The following is a 17,295-nucleotide window of genomic DNA, read 5'->3' as shown; positions in this document are numbered from 1 at the left end:
TTTAGCACAGAAAGAGCTTGTGAGTACTGGTTTGTAAAAATTTGATGACTGTCGAGAAACCCACAGAGCATGGAGGTCATCTTTCCTTAACACAATAAAGGATTTAGACCTTACAGCCATTGAAGAGTTGAACTTGCTGTTGAAATGGCTTGGGAAAGAGTCGTCAGAGTATGTGAGGCATATGAGGGCAGTTCAGGTAGGCAACCCAGCCTTAAAGCAACCTTAAACATGACTTGGGACAGGTTGGATGAATGTTACGGTGCCCCTGAGGTCATAGGAAGTTCTTTGTTTGAGAAACTGGACAGCTTTCCTAAAATCTCAAAGAAGGACAATCGTAAGTTAAGAGAACTTGGTGATCTTGGTCTAATGGAGCTACTATCAGCTAAGGAGGATGGCTATCTTTACCTGGACACCGCTCATGGCATTGGCCCCAATGTAGAAAAGCTGCCATCACATTCACACACTGTGTGTGTGAATGTGTGTGTGAATGGTTGGATGACTGGATGTGTAAAGCACTTTGGGGTCCTTAGGGACTAGTAAAAGCACTATACAAATACAGGCCATTTACCATTTACAATGTGCAGGACAAATGGGTTTCTCAAGGATCCAAGTATAAGGAAGAGTATCATACATCCTATCCTCCCTTCTCTTTACTCAGTTTATCTGCCACCAAGCTAAAACAGGGAACGATCCCAGCTTTGCACTTCCAAGCAACTATTCTCCCAAGCTAGAGAGGCCTTCTTAAAGCTTGCAACATTCAGGAAACCAGTTTTAGTGCAAAAGACTACTGTCTCTTCAGCTGCAGATCCGAAGGTAACGGCTAAAGATGAACCAGATAAATATTGTCCCATCCATAACCCACATAGCAAAACTGGTATGGCCCAGATCTGGGCCATACAATGTGCTTAAACATGGCCCACATACCGTAAAGAATGACGGCCCTTTGGTGGCCCAGATCTGGTTTGCCAGAGGTGGCCCACACATGGGCCAATGCAAGGCCAGTTTCAGACACATTGCTGGCCTTGTGCTGGCCCAGAACAGTTTCAACTCTGGCCCCAGATGTCAGCCTAATGTATACCTTAATCAAGCCATGTAATAACAACATGTGCTGGAACATAATAGTGCAAAAGCAACGTGACAAAACTCTGTTCAGACAGTGAATGGACTGATTCTTATATAGCACTTTCCTACTCTCCTGGATTATTCAAAGTGCTCTATACAACATGCCACATTCACCCAATCACACAATTGCTCTAAATTGAGTGCTTCCTAACTACATTGACATGCAGACTGGAAGAGCCAGTAACTTTTGCACTGTCCACTCCTGCTGTGACAAAACAAATTTCCCACGTGTGGGACTAATAAAGGTTATCTTATCTTATCTTATCTTATCTTAAACATGAGTAAACCCTCACTAGGTTTTGGATAAAGTGTACACTCACAGACCTGTCAAACCTGCATTTGAAACGTTGGCTACCATAGAAGTATAGTATTGCAACATGGCATTTGGGTCTTCTAACAACAATAGGAAGATATAAACCTAAATAGTGCCATCATTGCCAGACTTGGCCCACATCTGGTTGACACACACCCTGCCATGACACCAGTCAGTCAGAAGTGCCAGCTTGATGCCAGACCCGCCCCCAGACCTGTTTTCTATGAGCCTGGGCCACATACACCAAATCATAATCGGACCAGATATGGCATGCCATCACAAAAACAGTCCCATCTATGCCAGGCCTGGCCCATATCTGGATGACATACCACTTACCATGCCAGAAGTCAGCCAGCAGTGCCAGCTTGACACCAGATCTGGCCCAAACCTGTCTGCTATGTAGGAACAAGCCTCACCCACCGAGGAAATGCTGTGGCTTTAGATTCAAAACTATTGAGTAACAAAGCCTACTTAAAAGAGCAAGGGATTTGTTTCAGATGCTGGTCATCATCCACACATCTTGCCCTCACCTGCAAAGCTACATTAAAATGTGATGAGTGCAACAGTGACAGCCACAATAAAGCATTATATCCTGGTCCACCACTATGGATAAACAAGTCCTTAGACACTCCAGCAGAGGACAGCGGGGAGGAAGGAAAGCAGGATGCCTTATCATCGCCTGCTGTGAGCTTCCTGTGCACCTGGATACTTCTCCCTGTCAATCTTTACTTGACTGTCTCAGTGACGTTAAACTGTGGATGGCAAATAACTTTTTTAATTTTAATGACCATAAAACGGAAGCAATTTTATGTGGCCCGCATCGCTGTATTGTTTCTCCAGATGCTGATTTCGGTGTTTTGGCCTCTCATCTGAAATGTTCAATTGTAAATCTTGGTGTGAATTTTGATTCCGAACTTACCTTTGATGGTCATGTAAACGGGGTGGTAAAATTGGCTTTTAATCAGATGCCTATCAAAGGTCAAGCCTTTTTTTTAGGATTTAAATATATATTCTTAGTGCTTATTTGCTGATTATTTTGTTTTATGTATTTTAATAAGAGAGGGCCAACTTTGAGTATAAACTAGGTCGCAGGCTGACAGGAAACTGCATGCTTTTGCAGAGCACAGGAGGTGCAGACAGAAATTTGTCACGGTTGTGGGTCAGTTTGACCCAGTATTTTGAGTTGTCATGTTTTTGCAGGTTTATTTTTGTTCCAAAGACATGCAGCTTGTGGGGATAGGTTAATTGGATAATACAAATTGCCACTAGGTGTGAATGTGAGTGCGAATGTGAGTGTGAATGGTTGTCTGTCCTTGTGTGTTGGCCCTGCGACAGACTGGCGACCTGTCCAGGGTGTACCCTGCCTCTCGCCCTATGACAGCTGGGATGGGCTCCAGCGCCCCCCGCGACCCTGAAAAGGATAAGCGGAAGCGAATGGATGGATGGATGGATGGATAGTTTAGTTCCATGTGTCATTTTCTGTCTCTCTCTCTGTCGAGTCTGCGTCTTAGTGGGATGGTTTCTTGTTCCTGTTTTATTGTGAAGGTCTGCGTCTCATGTGAGTGTGTTCAGTTTTACCTCTGTCTCGTCTTGTTGATTATTCCCAGCTGTGTCCACCACCTGTGTGTAATTCCCCTGTGTTTCTCTGTGTATTTAAGTCGTGTCCTCTGTCATTGTAGTTGCTGGTCCATCTGTGTATCCACCATGTCTCACCCGTGTGTTCTCCCTGCTGTCCATCTCCTCTGCTCGTTCTCATTCTTGTCCAGGTTTGTGCTCTGTAGTTTAGTTGTTTCCAGTCTAGTTTAGTTCGTGCTCCATTTGCTGTTTGTCCATATTTATTTCGTGTTCAATAAACCACCTTCACTTCTCCACTACTGCCTGCGATTGGATCCTCATTTATTATTTTCACACGGCTCTCCTCACCCGCCATGACAGTACGGACCAGCCAGATATGGATCCAGCGGCAGTCACCCCACCTAGGGAGCTTCAGGAGGCCGTTATCGACTCTGCTTCTAAATTGATTTACCAGCTGTTAGAGCATGAGGGAGAAGCGTCTCTTTACACTGTGGAAGCCAACCTACAACACCTTATTTCCAGTTACCCCTGGTTATTGGACTCACTGCATCCGCTCGTACAGAATTTTGTTCCTCACGAGCTTCACCTACACCCCCCCGCCGCTACCGCTCGCCTGCTCGCTTCAACAGAGGACGTGCCGTCTGAACCGCCGGACGAGGGATTACCCGGCCTGTCGAGCGGTCTCCAAGAAAGAAGCGACGTTTGCACTGTCGGCGTGGCACCCCACAGCCGGATGTCGGGACATGTAAACAACCGGCAGTGGTGAGTGAGAGGGACACTGTTTCTGCTTTGTCGGATACAAGGACTATTTATTCTGGGACTATTTTTTGCGTTTCCACCGAAGATAATAGTGTTTTTTCTGCTTCATCTATGGCTATTGCTTCTAAGACTGTCTTTCCTGTGCCCACGTCCTGTGTTAATGACTGATTCCGCTTTGCTGCTGCCAAGCCTGGAATTACTGAGCCTGGCATTATGAATTCAGAGAATGAAAACGTTTGGGACTATTTTTCATCTGCACTGGTCTATTCAGGGGAAGCTGTAAACCTCACTGAAACAGTCCTTCCTGACCATGTTCTCCCATCCACACCTTCACCACAAGTTAATGTGGGGCCTGTAACACAGTTAGCAGCCCAGCTGCCCTCAGTTCAGCCAGCCACTCCACCACCTGTTACAACTTCGCTACCTGTAGCTCAGTTGCCACCAGTTCAGCAGCCTACCCACTCACTCATTCAGCCACCATCCTCACTGTCTCATTCTAAGCAGGGAACACACTTCATCACAACATCTGCTGGTTCTCTTAAGCTGGCCATGTCAGAGACAGTTGCTCCCTCTAGGGCCTCCCCAGAGGCTGGGTGTCAGTCACCAGCCAACTCTGGATCCCTAGAGGTCAAGACGCCAGCGCCAGCAGCCTCACTGGAGAGCTCACCAGAACAGTCTCAGCTCTCAGCACCCCCTGAGAGTTCAATTGAGTTCATCCGTCCGCCTCCGTCCTCTGCTGAGTGTATTGGGGAACACTTTAAGCCCTCTGAGGACTGCATCCCACTGTTGCTGCCTGAGTCTAGCCACTGTGCTGCTCAGTCCCAGCCAGTGTCCACACTGGCAGAGGTCTCCGTACCTGCTACTTCAGTGTCTGCTCTAGCTGGAGGGCCCGAGGAGCCCGTCCAGCCTACAGTTTCGTCAGCTGGAGGGCCCGAGGAGCCCATCCAGCCTACCGTTTCGTCAGCTGGAGGGCCCGAGGAGCCCGTCCAGCCTCAAGTTTCGTCTGCTGGGGGTTCGGGAGAACCCAGCCAGCCTCAAGTTTCGTCTGCTGGGGGTTTGGGAGAACCCAGCCAGCCTCAAGTTTCGTCTGCTGGGGGTTTGGGAGAACCCAGCCAGCCTCAAGTTTCGTCTGCTGGGGGTTTGGGAGAACCCAGCCAGCCTCAAGTTTCGTCTGCTGGGGGTTTGGGAGAACCCAGCCAGCGTCCTGCCTCGTCAGCTGGAGGGCCCGAGTCGCCCGTCCAGCCTCATGCCACGTCTGCTGGAGGGCCCGAGGAGCCCATCCAGCCTCAAGACAAGCCAGCTGGTGGGTCCGAGGAGCCCGTCCAGCTTCAAGCCAAGTCAGCTGGTGGGTCCGTGGAGCCCACCCAGCACCACGCCTCGTCTGCTGGGGGTCCTGGAGGACCCAGCAAGCACATCCTCATGTCTGCTGACGGTCCAGGGAGGTTTGTTCAGCCACCACCTGTTGAATCATCCCCTGTGACTTCTACACCGTTGCCTGCATCCACATCACCTCCTGCAGCATCACCACTGTCAGGTTCCGCAGCCGTCCCGCTGCCGTCAGGTTCCGTGTCTTCATCCACGCCTGGTCCAGCCTCCGTGTCTTCATCTTCACCTGGTCCAGCTTCAGCTCCGGCTTCGTCCTCGTCTGGTCCAGCTTCAGCTCCGCCTTCGTCCTCGTCTGTTCCTGCCTCGTCTGGTCCTGCCTCGTCTGGTCCTGCCTCGTCTGGTCCTGCCCCGTCTGGTCCTGCGGTTGCCACACCGCCGTCAGAGCCAGCTTGACCCGTTCCGCCTCGCCTCTGCCGGCCGTTTTCCGGGCCTCTAAGTTGGCATCATGGACTTCGGGGACGGCCTCCGGAAAGAGTTTGTTGCTGCCGCTGGCATCGCGGCTGACCTCCGGACCTGCTCAGTGGCCGCCACTGCCTTCCAAGTGGTCGGTCTCCAGAACTGTTTGCCCGTCGCCGCCGTTGCCGTGTGCATGGTCGGCCTCCAGAACTGTTTGCCCGTTGCCGCCGTTGCTGTGTGCACGGCCGGCCTCCAGAACTGTCTTGGTCCTTGTGTTGTCGACCCCCGGGTCGACCCCCTGAACTTTTCTTGGACTCTTGTTGAGCTCTGATTTGGTTGTGTTTTGATCTGTTTTCCTGTGTTCTTGGACTGTTTTCTTGTGTTTGGACTCTTGTGCTCCTTGTTTTTTGTTTCGGACCCTCCTTCCTGGACCCCCTCCGCTTGCCCTGGTCTGGTGCTCTGTTTTTTTTATTTTGGGCTGTCGGGAGCCAGCCCTTGGAGGGGGGGGGGGGGGGGGTACTGTCATGGTTGTGGGTCAGTTTGACCCAGTATTTTGAGTTGTCATGTTTTTGCAGGTTTAGTTTAGTTCCATGTGTCATTTTCTGTCTCTCTCTCTGTCGAGTCTGCGTCTTAGTGTGATGGTTTCTTGTGTTCCTGTTTTATTGTGAAGGTCTGCGTCTCATGTGAGTGTGTTCAGTTTTACCTCTGTCTCGTCTTGTTGATTATTCCCAGCTGTGTCCACCACCTGTGTGTAATTCCCCTGTGTTTCTCTGTCATTGTAGTTGCTGGTCCATCTGTGTATCCACCATGTCTCACCCGTGTGTTCTCCCTGCTGTCCATCTCCTCTGCTCGTTCTCATTCTTGTCCAGGTTTGTGCTCTGTAGTTTAGTTGTTTCCAGTCTAGTTTAGTTCGTGCTCCATTTGCTGTTTGTCCATATTTATTTCGTGTTCAATAAACCACCTTCACTTCTCCACTACTGCCTGCGATTGGATCCTCATTTATTATTTTCACACGGCTCTCCTCACCCGCCGTGACAAAAGTGAAACTAAGCAGAGTGCACTCCAGAGTTGTTTTTATCGAAACTTAGCGTGTGTAGCCGAACTATATATACACCTTGTGATTTTGTCAGAGCTGTGGATGCGTGCTCGTCTCCGCAGTTCTTCATTTCCGGAAATGTAAAATAAAGATCATTTTTTGAGTTTTGACCACTCTGGGTCTAGTCTTTCTTTGCTGCCAAAAGAATTCAAAAGAACGTAATTTCCAAACACAATTTGGAGACTGTTATTCATGCCTTTATTACCTCATGCTTTGCCTATTACGATTCCCTTTTAATTGGGGTTGGGTTGTGATCCGTGTGGTCGCTGAACAACGGTTCACCCCTGAGGAAAAAGGTACCTTTGTCCTACCAGCTGTTGAAGAAAAGGAAATGGAGGAGTCACGGAGCCGTGGGTTTCAGCCACCACTGAGACCATCGACTTTGAGGGGACTCCTGCAGATGGGTGAGTTGTAGCTAACTTGTATACAGTCATGGAGAGTGTTTGTCTGGCCGAGGGGGGGAACGCTGGCCGACTCTGGAGTTCGAGTCTCCGGAGGGAAAATCCTGGTGGTTTGAGACCCCAGGCCTGTGTTCGGGTTTTTGTCCAGCACAGGGACGGTAATTAAAATCCACCGTCGGGAAAAATCCTGGTGGTTTGAGACCCCAGGCTTGTGTTCGGGTTTTTGTCCAGCACAGGGACGGTAATTAAAATCCACAGTCGGGAAAAATCCTGGTGGTTTGAGACCCCAGGCCTGTGTTCGGGTTTTTGTCCAGCACAGGGACGGTAATTAAAATCCACCGTCGGGAAAAATCCTGGTGGTTTGAGACCCCAGGCTTGTGTTCGGGTTTTTGTCCAGCACAGGGACGGTAATTAAAATCCACCGTCGGGAAAAATCCTGGTGGTTTGAGACCCCAGGCTTGTGTTGGGAACGGCTCATCACAAGGACAGTGGCTCGAGCACGCAGTTGGGGAGAAGCCGGCCCAGGCCTGTGTTCGGTCCACAGGGACGGCGGTTTGAGTACACTGTTGGGAAATCATTCCTATGTGCAGTGACGGTATTTTAGCACTTTTCTGCCGGTAAGGGAAGAAGGCCATTGCAGAGGACGCTCTGAATGTAAAGGGAAACTGGATCCAGTAAAGCGGCAGGCTTCCACCAGGCGGCCAGGCACAAAACTCAATGCGTGACTGTATGGTAAGAACTGAGTAAAGATTAGATTAGATAGAACTTTATTAATCCCTCGGGTGGGTTCCTCTGGGAAATTCGATTTCCAAAAAAGCACAGCACCGACAGAAGTTACAGAGTTACAGAATATTATATATATATATATATATATATATATATATATATACACACACACACACACACACACACACACACACACACACACACACATATATATAAATACAGAGACAATATAAATAAAATATACGAAGGGGATAAATAGAATAAATAGGAATAAAAATAAAAATACAAGTGAATTGCACATTTCAAGTATTGAGTCTATTGCACCGTTGACTATTTACAAAAGTATTGCACAAGGTATTGCACAGTGAGGTGAAGAGGCACTACAGCTTAGTTGTTCCCCCCTCCTTTGTCCTCCTGTTTCCCCTCCCTCTCCCCTCCAGGGAGGAGTTAAACAGTCTGATGGCGTGTGGGACAAAGGAGTTTTTAAGTCTGTTAGTTCTTGTCTTTGGGAGAAGCAACCTGTCACTGAACAGACTCTTCTGGTTGTTAATGGCCGTGTGCAGAGGATGCCCAGCATTGTTCATAATGTCCAGCAGTTTCTTTAATGTCCTTTTCTCTGCCACTGTCACCAGAGTGTCCAGCTTCATGCCGACCACAGAGCTAGCCCTCCTGATCAGTTTCTCCAGCCTGGATGAGTCCTTCTTTGCTGTGCTGCTCCCCCAGCACACCACAGCATAGAAAAGTACTCCAGCAACCACTGACTGGTAAAACATCCTCAGGAGCTTCCTGCAGATGTTAAAAGACCTCAGCCTCCTGAGGAAGTACAGTCGGCTTTGGGCTTTTTTATACAGGTGCTCTGTGTTGCATGACCAGTCCAGTTTATTGTCCACCCACAGCCCGAGGTACTTGTACTTGTTGACCACCTCCACCTCCTCCCCCTCTATCTGAACCGGTAGTGGACCTTCTCTGGACCTCCCGAAGTCCACAACCAGTTCCTTAGTCTTTGAGGTGTTGAGTTGCAGGTGGTTTGTGTGACTCCATGCGACAAAGTTCCTCACCAGACTTCTGTACTCCTCTTCCTGATCATCCCAGATACACCCCATGATGGCTGTGTCGTCTGCAAACTTCTGAATATGGCATAATTCAGAGTTGTAGCAGAAGTCAGAGGTGTACAGGGTGAAGAGAAGAGGGGACAGCACAGTTCCCTGTGGTGCTCCTGTGCTGCTGACCACTGTGTCAGACGTGATGTCCTTCAGCCTGACGTACTGTGGTCTGTCGGTGAGGTAGTCGGAGATCCAAGCCACCAGGCAGGGGTCCACCTCCATCCTGTTCAGTTTTTCTTGAAGCATACAGGGCCGGATGGTATTAAAGGCACTGGAAAAGTCAAGAAACAGGATCCTGACCGTGCCTTTTCCCCCATCCAGGTGTGAGTGGGCTCTGTGTAGGAGGTACAGGATGGCATCCTCCACTCCGACACCCGCCTTGTATGCAAACTGTAGTGGGTCCTGGGCATGTTGTACCTGTGGTCGGAGGAGGTTGAGGAAGAGTCGCTCTAGAGTCTTCATAAGATGTGACGTCAGTGCCACCGGTCGGAAGTCATTCAACTCATTGGGCCGGTTCTTTTTGGGGACCGGGACGATGCAGGATGTCTTCCATAGGGCGGGCACTCTCCCCAGTCGCAGACTGAGGTTGAAGACTCGTTGTAGCGGCTCCCCAAGTTCAGCAGCACACGCCTTAAGCATCCTAGGACACACCTTGTCTGGGCCTGCTGCCTTTCTGGGGCGAAGCTTCCTCAGTTGTCTCCTGACCTGATCCACTGTGACACTGGGAGATGTTTGGGAGGAGGGGAGGGGGGGAGATGTCTTGCTGCTGAGAGAGGGATTGGAGGAGGGGGGTGTCATGGTGTCAGGAAGGGGGGGAAGCGAGGGAGGCAGGAGAGTGGGGAGAGGACTCTGTAGTGAAGGTGAGGGTGGGGGGGTTGTGGGCTGGTCAAACCTGTTGAAGAAGTTGTTGAGTTCGTTTGCCTTCTCCACAGTCCCCCCCACTGTGCTTTTCTTGGTGTTGTGGCCTGTGATGGTTTTCACACCATTCCAGACCTCCCTCATATTGTTCCTCTCCAACTTCTGCTCCACCTTCCTCCTGTAGGTGTCCTTTGCTTCCCTCAGGCAGCGTTTCACCTCCCGCTGTGCTGCCTTCATCTCCTCCTTCACTTTGCTCCTGAAAGCCTTCTTCTTCATGTTGAGGACAGATTTGACTTCCTGTGTTACCCACGGTTTGTTATTAGGATAACACCGTACCGTCTTAGCAGGGGCGACTGTGTCCACACAAAAGTTGAGGTAGTCTGTAAGACAGTGTGTCGCCCCCTCTATGTCCTCACCATGTGGGCTCAGGAGCACATCCCAGTCTGTGGTGTCATAACAGTCCCTCAGAGCATCCTCCTTTTCTGGGGTCCATCTCCGGATGGAGCGCGTTGTGACCGGCTGCCTTTGGACGAGGGGTGTGTATTGTGGTTGTAGGTAAACCAGGTTGTGGTCTGACTTCCCTAGTGGGGGGAGGGGGGTGGCTCTGTATGCATCTCTCACATTAGCATACAGTAGGTCAATTGTCCTGTTGCTCCTTGTGGGACAATTCACAAACTGGTGAAAAGCAGCCAGAGTAGAGTCCAGTGTGGCATGGTTAAAGTCTCCAGATATAATAATGAAAGCCTCGGGGTTTTGTGTCTGAAGTCTTGCTGTGACTGTGTGTATTTTCTCACAGGCAGCTGTTGCGTCGGCCCTCGGAGGGATGTAAACACACACACAGATCACATGACTGAACTCCCGAGGTAGATAATATGGCCGCAAGCTAACAGCTAGCAGCTCCAGGTCCGGACGGCATACCGAAGCTTTAACGGAGACGTGTCCAAGGTTACAGTATCTGTTGTTAACGTAGACAATGAGTCCCCCACCTCTGCTTTTTCCGCTGGCCTGCGTGTCCCTATCGGCTCTCACGGATGTGAAACCGCATAGGTCTACGTTAGCCTGCGGCGTTAGCTCGGTTAGCCACGTCTCCGTGAAGATAAACAAGCTGCACTCACGGTATAGTCTGTGGTTGTTCAGAGCGCACAGTTCATCAATCTTATTCTGTAACGAGTTCACGTTGCCCATGATCACTGTCGGGATTGATGGTTTGAATCGCCTCCGGTGATCCGCTCTCCTCGCTCCAGCTTTGCAGCCTCTGTAGCTCCTCTTTAGCTCGGCCGGGATGTTGTGTCGCATGCCGGTCTGTCCCTTTGTTTTTAGTGCCAGCAGCTCCACTCTCGAATAGATGAAGGAACTGGTTCCAGAAGTTTTAAAAAGTGCATTATCCATCTTGTATCGCTATATCTAAGAGGTATAAGTAGAGGAAGGTGAAAAAAAGTTTGAAAAGCCTAGTCTAAAAAAGTTAAAGTTAATAAAAAAGGTGCGGTGTTGCAGAGCTACTTGGAAAGGCTGCCGTCACTCCAGCGCCATCTTAAATTCTAAATGTGTGGTGTGTAAGATTGCAGAGAATGATTGTGTGGGAAAAGTTGATGTGTGTGTAAAAACAGTGAGAAATGGGGTTAAAAAATGTTGGAAAAAAAAGAGAGAGGAGTATAGAAATGTGTATAACAGTTGTTTCCAACTAGAGGGAGAGGGTGGTACTGCAGGCCACCTGCTCCCCTGGGGTGGACACACAAACATTTATTTTTTTAGCAGACGAAAATAGGAAGAGGGTTTGGTGTTTTTCAACGTAGAACAACTACAATCTCTCTGGGTTTTTAAGAAAAGGGAGTTCAGAACCAGAGAGAGGGGTGTTGTTTTAAGCAGTGATAAGAATGATCAAAATGTCTCAGTGTGTCACTTGCAGGTGAAGAGCAGACCCGGATCAATTTTCCACGTGCAGCAGTCGGAAGAAAATTGTAGGTTTACACCATTAGAAACACTCAAGCCAAGTTTTGGCTGAATTGTTTTACAGCTTAACTTCCATGTGTTTTTCACCCTGAGAACACAAGCTCCAAGAATCTCTCCCTGAAGACAAGAAATGCAGTTCCAGAACAACGAGATGGATCTCAAGAGCTCACAGCAGCATCCTGAGCAGTGAAGAAAAGGTCCAGCAGCAGCAGCTGTGCAAGACAGCGGCAGCGAGGAGAAAAATGGCACCATCATGACTGGATGGATGGATGTGCATTTCCAACGAGCTGCAACTTCACTGTGTGTGAATGGACCTTTGAAAAGACTGCCTGAGTTGGACATTTGCCACTTTTGGAGCAAAATGGCAAAATGAGACAGTGGAAAAGACAGGACAAAGCTGAAAGACAATAGATTCTCACTGGACTGCTGCAAAGAGGGGAGATGGGATGAGACCACAGTGGAAGGAGCAGGGAGGACATGGAGGAAGCTGTTTTAGTGTGGGGAATGAAATTTGGGTTTAGGAAACTGGGAAGAAAGAACGACTGCCTTACGTGGAGAATTGAAAAGTGTCTGGAGCACCGCAAAGAGGAGAGGTACACAAAATTACACAAACAGAAAAATGCATTAATCCTACTAACACACACACACATGCAATGAAACTCATGAAGATCAAACAGTATTTTAAGCGTTTCTGTTACCATCATCTTGTCCGGTTCACTTAGTGGGTTAAGAAGTGATACAAGTATTATTTTTGGGGAAGGATGATTGAACCATAGCAGGGGTGAACAGAATGCTGCAGGGGCGTCAGATGAGTGGGGACTAATAGATTATTGAGTTTCTTGTTTCTGATGTGTGGGGGAGGTCTTATCATGACACACATCTGGGTACATTGGAAAACAAAACTCATCATCCATCCATCCATCCATTCGCTTCCGCTTATCCTTTTCAGGGTCGCGGGGGGCGCTGGAGCCTATCCCAGCTGTCATAGGGCGAAAGGCGGGGTACACCCTGGACAGGTCGCCAGTCTGTCGCAGGGCTAACACACAGGGACAGACAACCATTCACACTCACATTCACTCCTAGTGACAATTTGGATTAATCAATTAACCTATCCCCACAAAACTCATCATCTAATAGAATATTGTTGTTGTGTGAGGTGTGACTGGTGGATGAAGGTTTTGGAGATTTACTGATGCATTTTCCTTTGGTACCACTTTGAACCTGCCAGTTTTGATCTATCATTCTAAGAGAGTACGCTTAGACAACTTCTAAAAAGAGGCCTTCATATTTTTATTTTAACAGTGCAGAATTTTGTTTTGGCAATTTTCTCTTTTTCAAGCAGGCCTGCAAGATCGGAATCGAAAGCGCTACACAACATGTTGATCAATCGCAAGTGAGCTTCTCCAAAATTAAAATGGGCTCAGGAGAAAGCCACTTATTTGGGACAATCAGAAAACAAGTCCCTGTCAAAAAAGGATTCAGCGAGGTGATCCAGTCTAAATTCTTATTTCTTTTTTGAAATGGCGTCATTGCTGGCAGTAGAAACTTATTGCGTCACGAGAGGTTCTACTGTCAGCAAATAAAAAATGGGGACTGACTGGACTGACAAAAGCTTGACTGACTTGACACCAGTATGCAAGATTGCACCTGCACCCAGAGTGACAAAAGGGTGGATGTATGTATGTTTCTTTTTACAGGAGCAGAAATGTGGCAGCAACAGGTTGCATGGGCTTTTGGGTCGTGCTGACTTAACCTTTTAAATGCCACTTTCTGTGTCTTTGTGAATTTACTAGCAGTGTGTTATTCAAGACCTTGTATTGTTTACAGTGCAGAGGTCACTGTGAGAAAGTGTGCATACAGATGCGCTGCGCTAACATCTACATCACTTTTTCCACAGCCGAGGGTTAATCGTGGGATCTAATCAATTCAATTCAATTCAATTCAATTTTATTTATATAGCGCCAAATCACAACATAAGTCGCCTCAAGGCGCTTCATAGATACAGAGAAAAACCCAACAATCATATGACCCCCTATGAGCAAGCACTTTGGCAACAGTGGGAAGGAAAAACTCCCTTTTAACAGGAAGAAACCTCCGGCAGAACCAGGCTCAGGGAGGGGTGGCCATCTGCTGCGACCGGTTGGGGTGAGAGAAGGAAGACAGGATAAAAGACATGCTGTGGAAGAGAGACAGAGGTTAATAACAGATATGATTCAATGCAGAGAGGTCTGTTAATACATAGTGAGTGAGAAAGGTGACTGGGAAGGAAAAACTCAATGCATCATGGGAATCCCCCGGCAGCCTATGTCTATTGCAGCATAACTAAGGGAGGGTTCAGGGTCACCTGGTCCAGCCCTAACTATATGCTTTAGCAAAAAGGAAAGTTTGAAGCCTAATCTTGAAAGTAGAGATAGTGTCTGTCTCCTGAATCCAAACTGGAAGCTGGTTCCACAGAAGAGGGGCCTGAAAACTGAAGGCTCTGCCTCCCATTCTACTTTTAAATACTCTAGGAACAACAAGTAGGCCTGCAGAGCGAGAGCGAAGCGCTCTAATAGGGTGATATGGTACTACAAGGTCATTAAGATAAGATGGGGCCTGATTATTTAAGACCTTGTATGTGAGGAGCAGGATTTTGAATTCAATTCTGGACTTAACAGGAAGCCAATGAAGGGAAGCCAAAACAGGAGAAATCTGCTCTCTCTTTCTAGTCCCTGTCAGGACTCTTGCTGCAGCATTTTGGATCAGTTGAAGGCTTTTCAGTGAGTTTTTTGGACATCCTGATAATAATGAATTACAGTAGTCCAGCCTGGAAGTAATAAATGCATGAACTAGTTTTTCAGCGTCACTCTGAGACAGGATATTTCTAATTTTAGAGATGTTGCGCAAATGGAAGAACGCAGTCTTACATATTTGTTTAATATGTGCGTTGAAAGACATGTCCTGGTCAAAAATGACTCCAAGGTTCCTCACAGCGTTACTGGAGGCCAAGGTAATGCCATCCAGAGTAAGAATCTGCTTAGATACCATATTTCTAGGCTTTTCAGGGCCGAGTACAATAACCTCAGTTTTTTCTGAATTAAGAAGCAGAAAGTTAGCGGCCATCCAGGTCTTTATGTCTTTAAGACATTCCTGCAGTTTAACTCATTGGTGTAATTTATCTGGTTTCATGGACAGATAGAGCTGGGTGTCATCTGCATAGCAGTGAAAATGTATGCTATGTCTTCTAATGATGCTGCCTAAGGGAAGCATGTATAATGTAAACAGAATTGGTCCTAGCACTGAACCCTGTGGAACTCCATAATTAACCTCAGTGTGTGAAGAGGACTCTCCATTTACATGCACAAACTGGAGTCTATTAGATAGATATGATACAAACCACTGCAGTGCAGTACCTGTAATACCTACAGCATGTTCTAATCGCTCTAATAGGATATTATGGTCGACAGTATCGAATGCTGCACTAAGGTCTAGCAGGACAAGCACAGAGATGAGTCCACTGTCAGAGGCCATAAGAAGATCATTTGTAACCTTCACTAAAGCTGTTTCTGTGCTGTGATGAGCTCTGAAACCTGACTGAAACTCTTCAAATAAACCATTCCTCTGCAGATGATCTGTTAGCTGTTTGACAATTACTATTTCAAGGATTTTTGATATGAAAGGAAGGTTGGAGATTGGCCTATAATTAGCTAAGACTGCTGGGTCTAGAGATGCTTTTTGAGTAAAGGTTTAACTACAGCCAGCTTGAAGGCCTGTGGTACATAGCCGATCATTAGAGATAGGTTGATCATATTTAAGATCGAAGAATTAATTAATGGCAGGACTTCTTTGAGCAGTTTTGTAGGAATGGGGTCTAAAAGACACGTTGATGGCTTGGAGGAAGTAATTATTGAAGTTAACTCAGAAAGATCAATTAGAGAAAAAGAGTCTAACTTAACATCAATGGTACTAAGAGTAGCTGTAGATAATATTACATCTGTGGGATGATTACTGGTAATTTTTTCTCTAATGATAAAAATTTTATTTGTGAAGAAGTTCATGAAGTCATTAATAGTTAACGTTAAAGGGATTGTTGGCTCACAAGAGCTCTGACTGTTTGTCAGCCTGGCTACAGAGCTGAAGAGAAACCTGGGGTTGTTCTTATTTTCTTCAATCAGTGATGAATAGTAAGATGTTCTGGCTTTGCGGAGGGCTTTCTTATAAAGCAGCAAACTATTTCTCCAGGCTAAATGATGATCCTCTAAATTTGTGACACGCCATTTCCTCTCCAGATTACGAGTCATCTGCTTTAGGGTACGTGTTTGAGAATTTTACCACGGAGTCAGGTACTTCTGATTAGAGACCTTAGTTTTCACAGGAGCTACAGTATCCAGAGTCGTACGTAGTGAGGAGGTAAAATTATTAACAAGATGATCGACTTCTGTTGGGGTAGCGTTCAGATAGCTGCTCTGCTCTGTGTTGGTACAGGGCATTGAAGATGATAACAGTGGGTGGATTATGTTCTTAACCTGGGCAGGGGTAGCTCAGTAGGTAGAGTGGTGGCCCCATGATCGGAAGGTCGGGGGTTCGATTCCCCTGAACAGCTACCCTGAGGTACCCCTGAGCAAGGTACCGTCCCTACACACTGCTCCCTGGGCGCCCAGTGGCTGCCCACTGCTTCACTGAGTGAATGGGTTAAATGCAGAGAGGGATTTTCCCCACGGGGACCAATAAAGTACACTTTCTTCTTAAACTTAGTTACAGTGCTTTCAGAAAGACATCTACTTTGATAAAGTCTACTCTCCACCGCTGTGTAATCAATTATTGTAAAAGTAAATGTTATCAGGAAATGATCAGACAGGAGAGGGTTTTCAGGAAACACTGTTGAATGTTCAGGTTCGATGCCATATGTTAAAACAAGATCTAGAGTGTGATTAAAGTGGTGGGTGGGTTCTTTTACATTTTGAGAGAAACCAATTGAGTCTAATAACAGATTAAATGCCATGTTGAGGCTGTCATTTTTAGCATCTACATGGATGTTAAAATCACCCACAATAATTATTTTATCTGAGCTCAGAACTAAATTAGATATAAAGTCTGAGAAATCAGACAGAAACTCTGTGTAAGGCCCAGGTGGACGATAGATGATAACAAGTAAGACTGGTTTCAGAGTTTCACAGCTGGGGTGGACGAGGCTAAGCATCAGGCTTTCAAATGAATTAAAAGTCTGTCTTGGTCTTTCATTAATTAATAGGCTGGTGTGAAAAATTGCTGCCACACCGCCCCCTCGGCCTGTGCTTCGAGATTTCTGGTAGTTAGAATGACTCGGGGGTGTTGATTCATTTAAACTAACATAATCATCCTGCTGCAACCAGGTTTCTGTAAGGCAGAGTAAATCAATTTGTTGATCAATTATTAAGTCATGTACTAACAGAGACTTGGAGGAGAGAGACCTAATATTTAATAATCCACATTTCACTGTTTTACTCTTTGGTTCAGATGTGGATACTGTATTGTTCTTTCTTTGTAATTGTTTATGTTTAAGTTGTTTGTTGCTGGTTTTTAGTTTGTTTTTTGTCTGTTTGGGAGCTGACACAGTCTCTATGGAGATGGGTTTTTGGGGGGGTAGCAGGA

General features: G+C 47.1%; 2 protein-coding genes across 5 annotated transcripts in view; one reads left to right on the top strand and one right to left on the bottom strand.

Annotated features, from left to right (window-relative positions):
- The window catches only part of nyap2a (neuronal tyrosine-phosphorylated phosphoinositide-3-kinase adaptor 2a), an 84,828-nt gene that overhangs the window by 45,566 nt on the left and 21,967 nt on the right, over nt 1–17,295 (bottom strand). The gene's annotated exons all lie outside the window — the stretch shown is intronic.
- LOC309688067 (uncharacterized protein) lies at nt 4,319–5,548 on the top strand (the record flags this gene model as incomplete). The annotated part of the gene is made up of 2 exons (XM_082503497.1): nt 4,319–5,330; nt 5,361–5,548. The coding sequence occupies 2 exons, from the start codon at nt 4,319–4,321 to the stop codon at nt 5,546–5,548; spliced, it is 1,200 nt and encodes a 399-aa protein (XP_082359623.1).

Source organism: Aulonocara stuartgranti, assembly GCF_965226115.1.
Source record: "Aulonocara stuartgranti genome assembly, chromosome: 14".
In the NCBI taxonomy this organism is placed as follows: domain Eukaryota; kingdom Metazoa; phylum Chordata; class Actinopteri; order Cichliformes; family Cichlidae; genus Aulonocara; species Aulonocara stuartgranti.
This window is presented reverse-complemented; position numbering and strand designations above follow the sequence as displayed.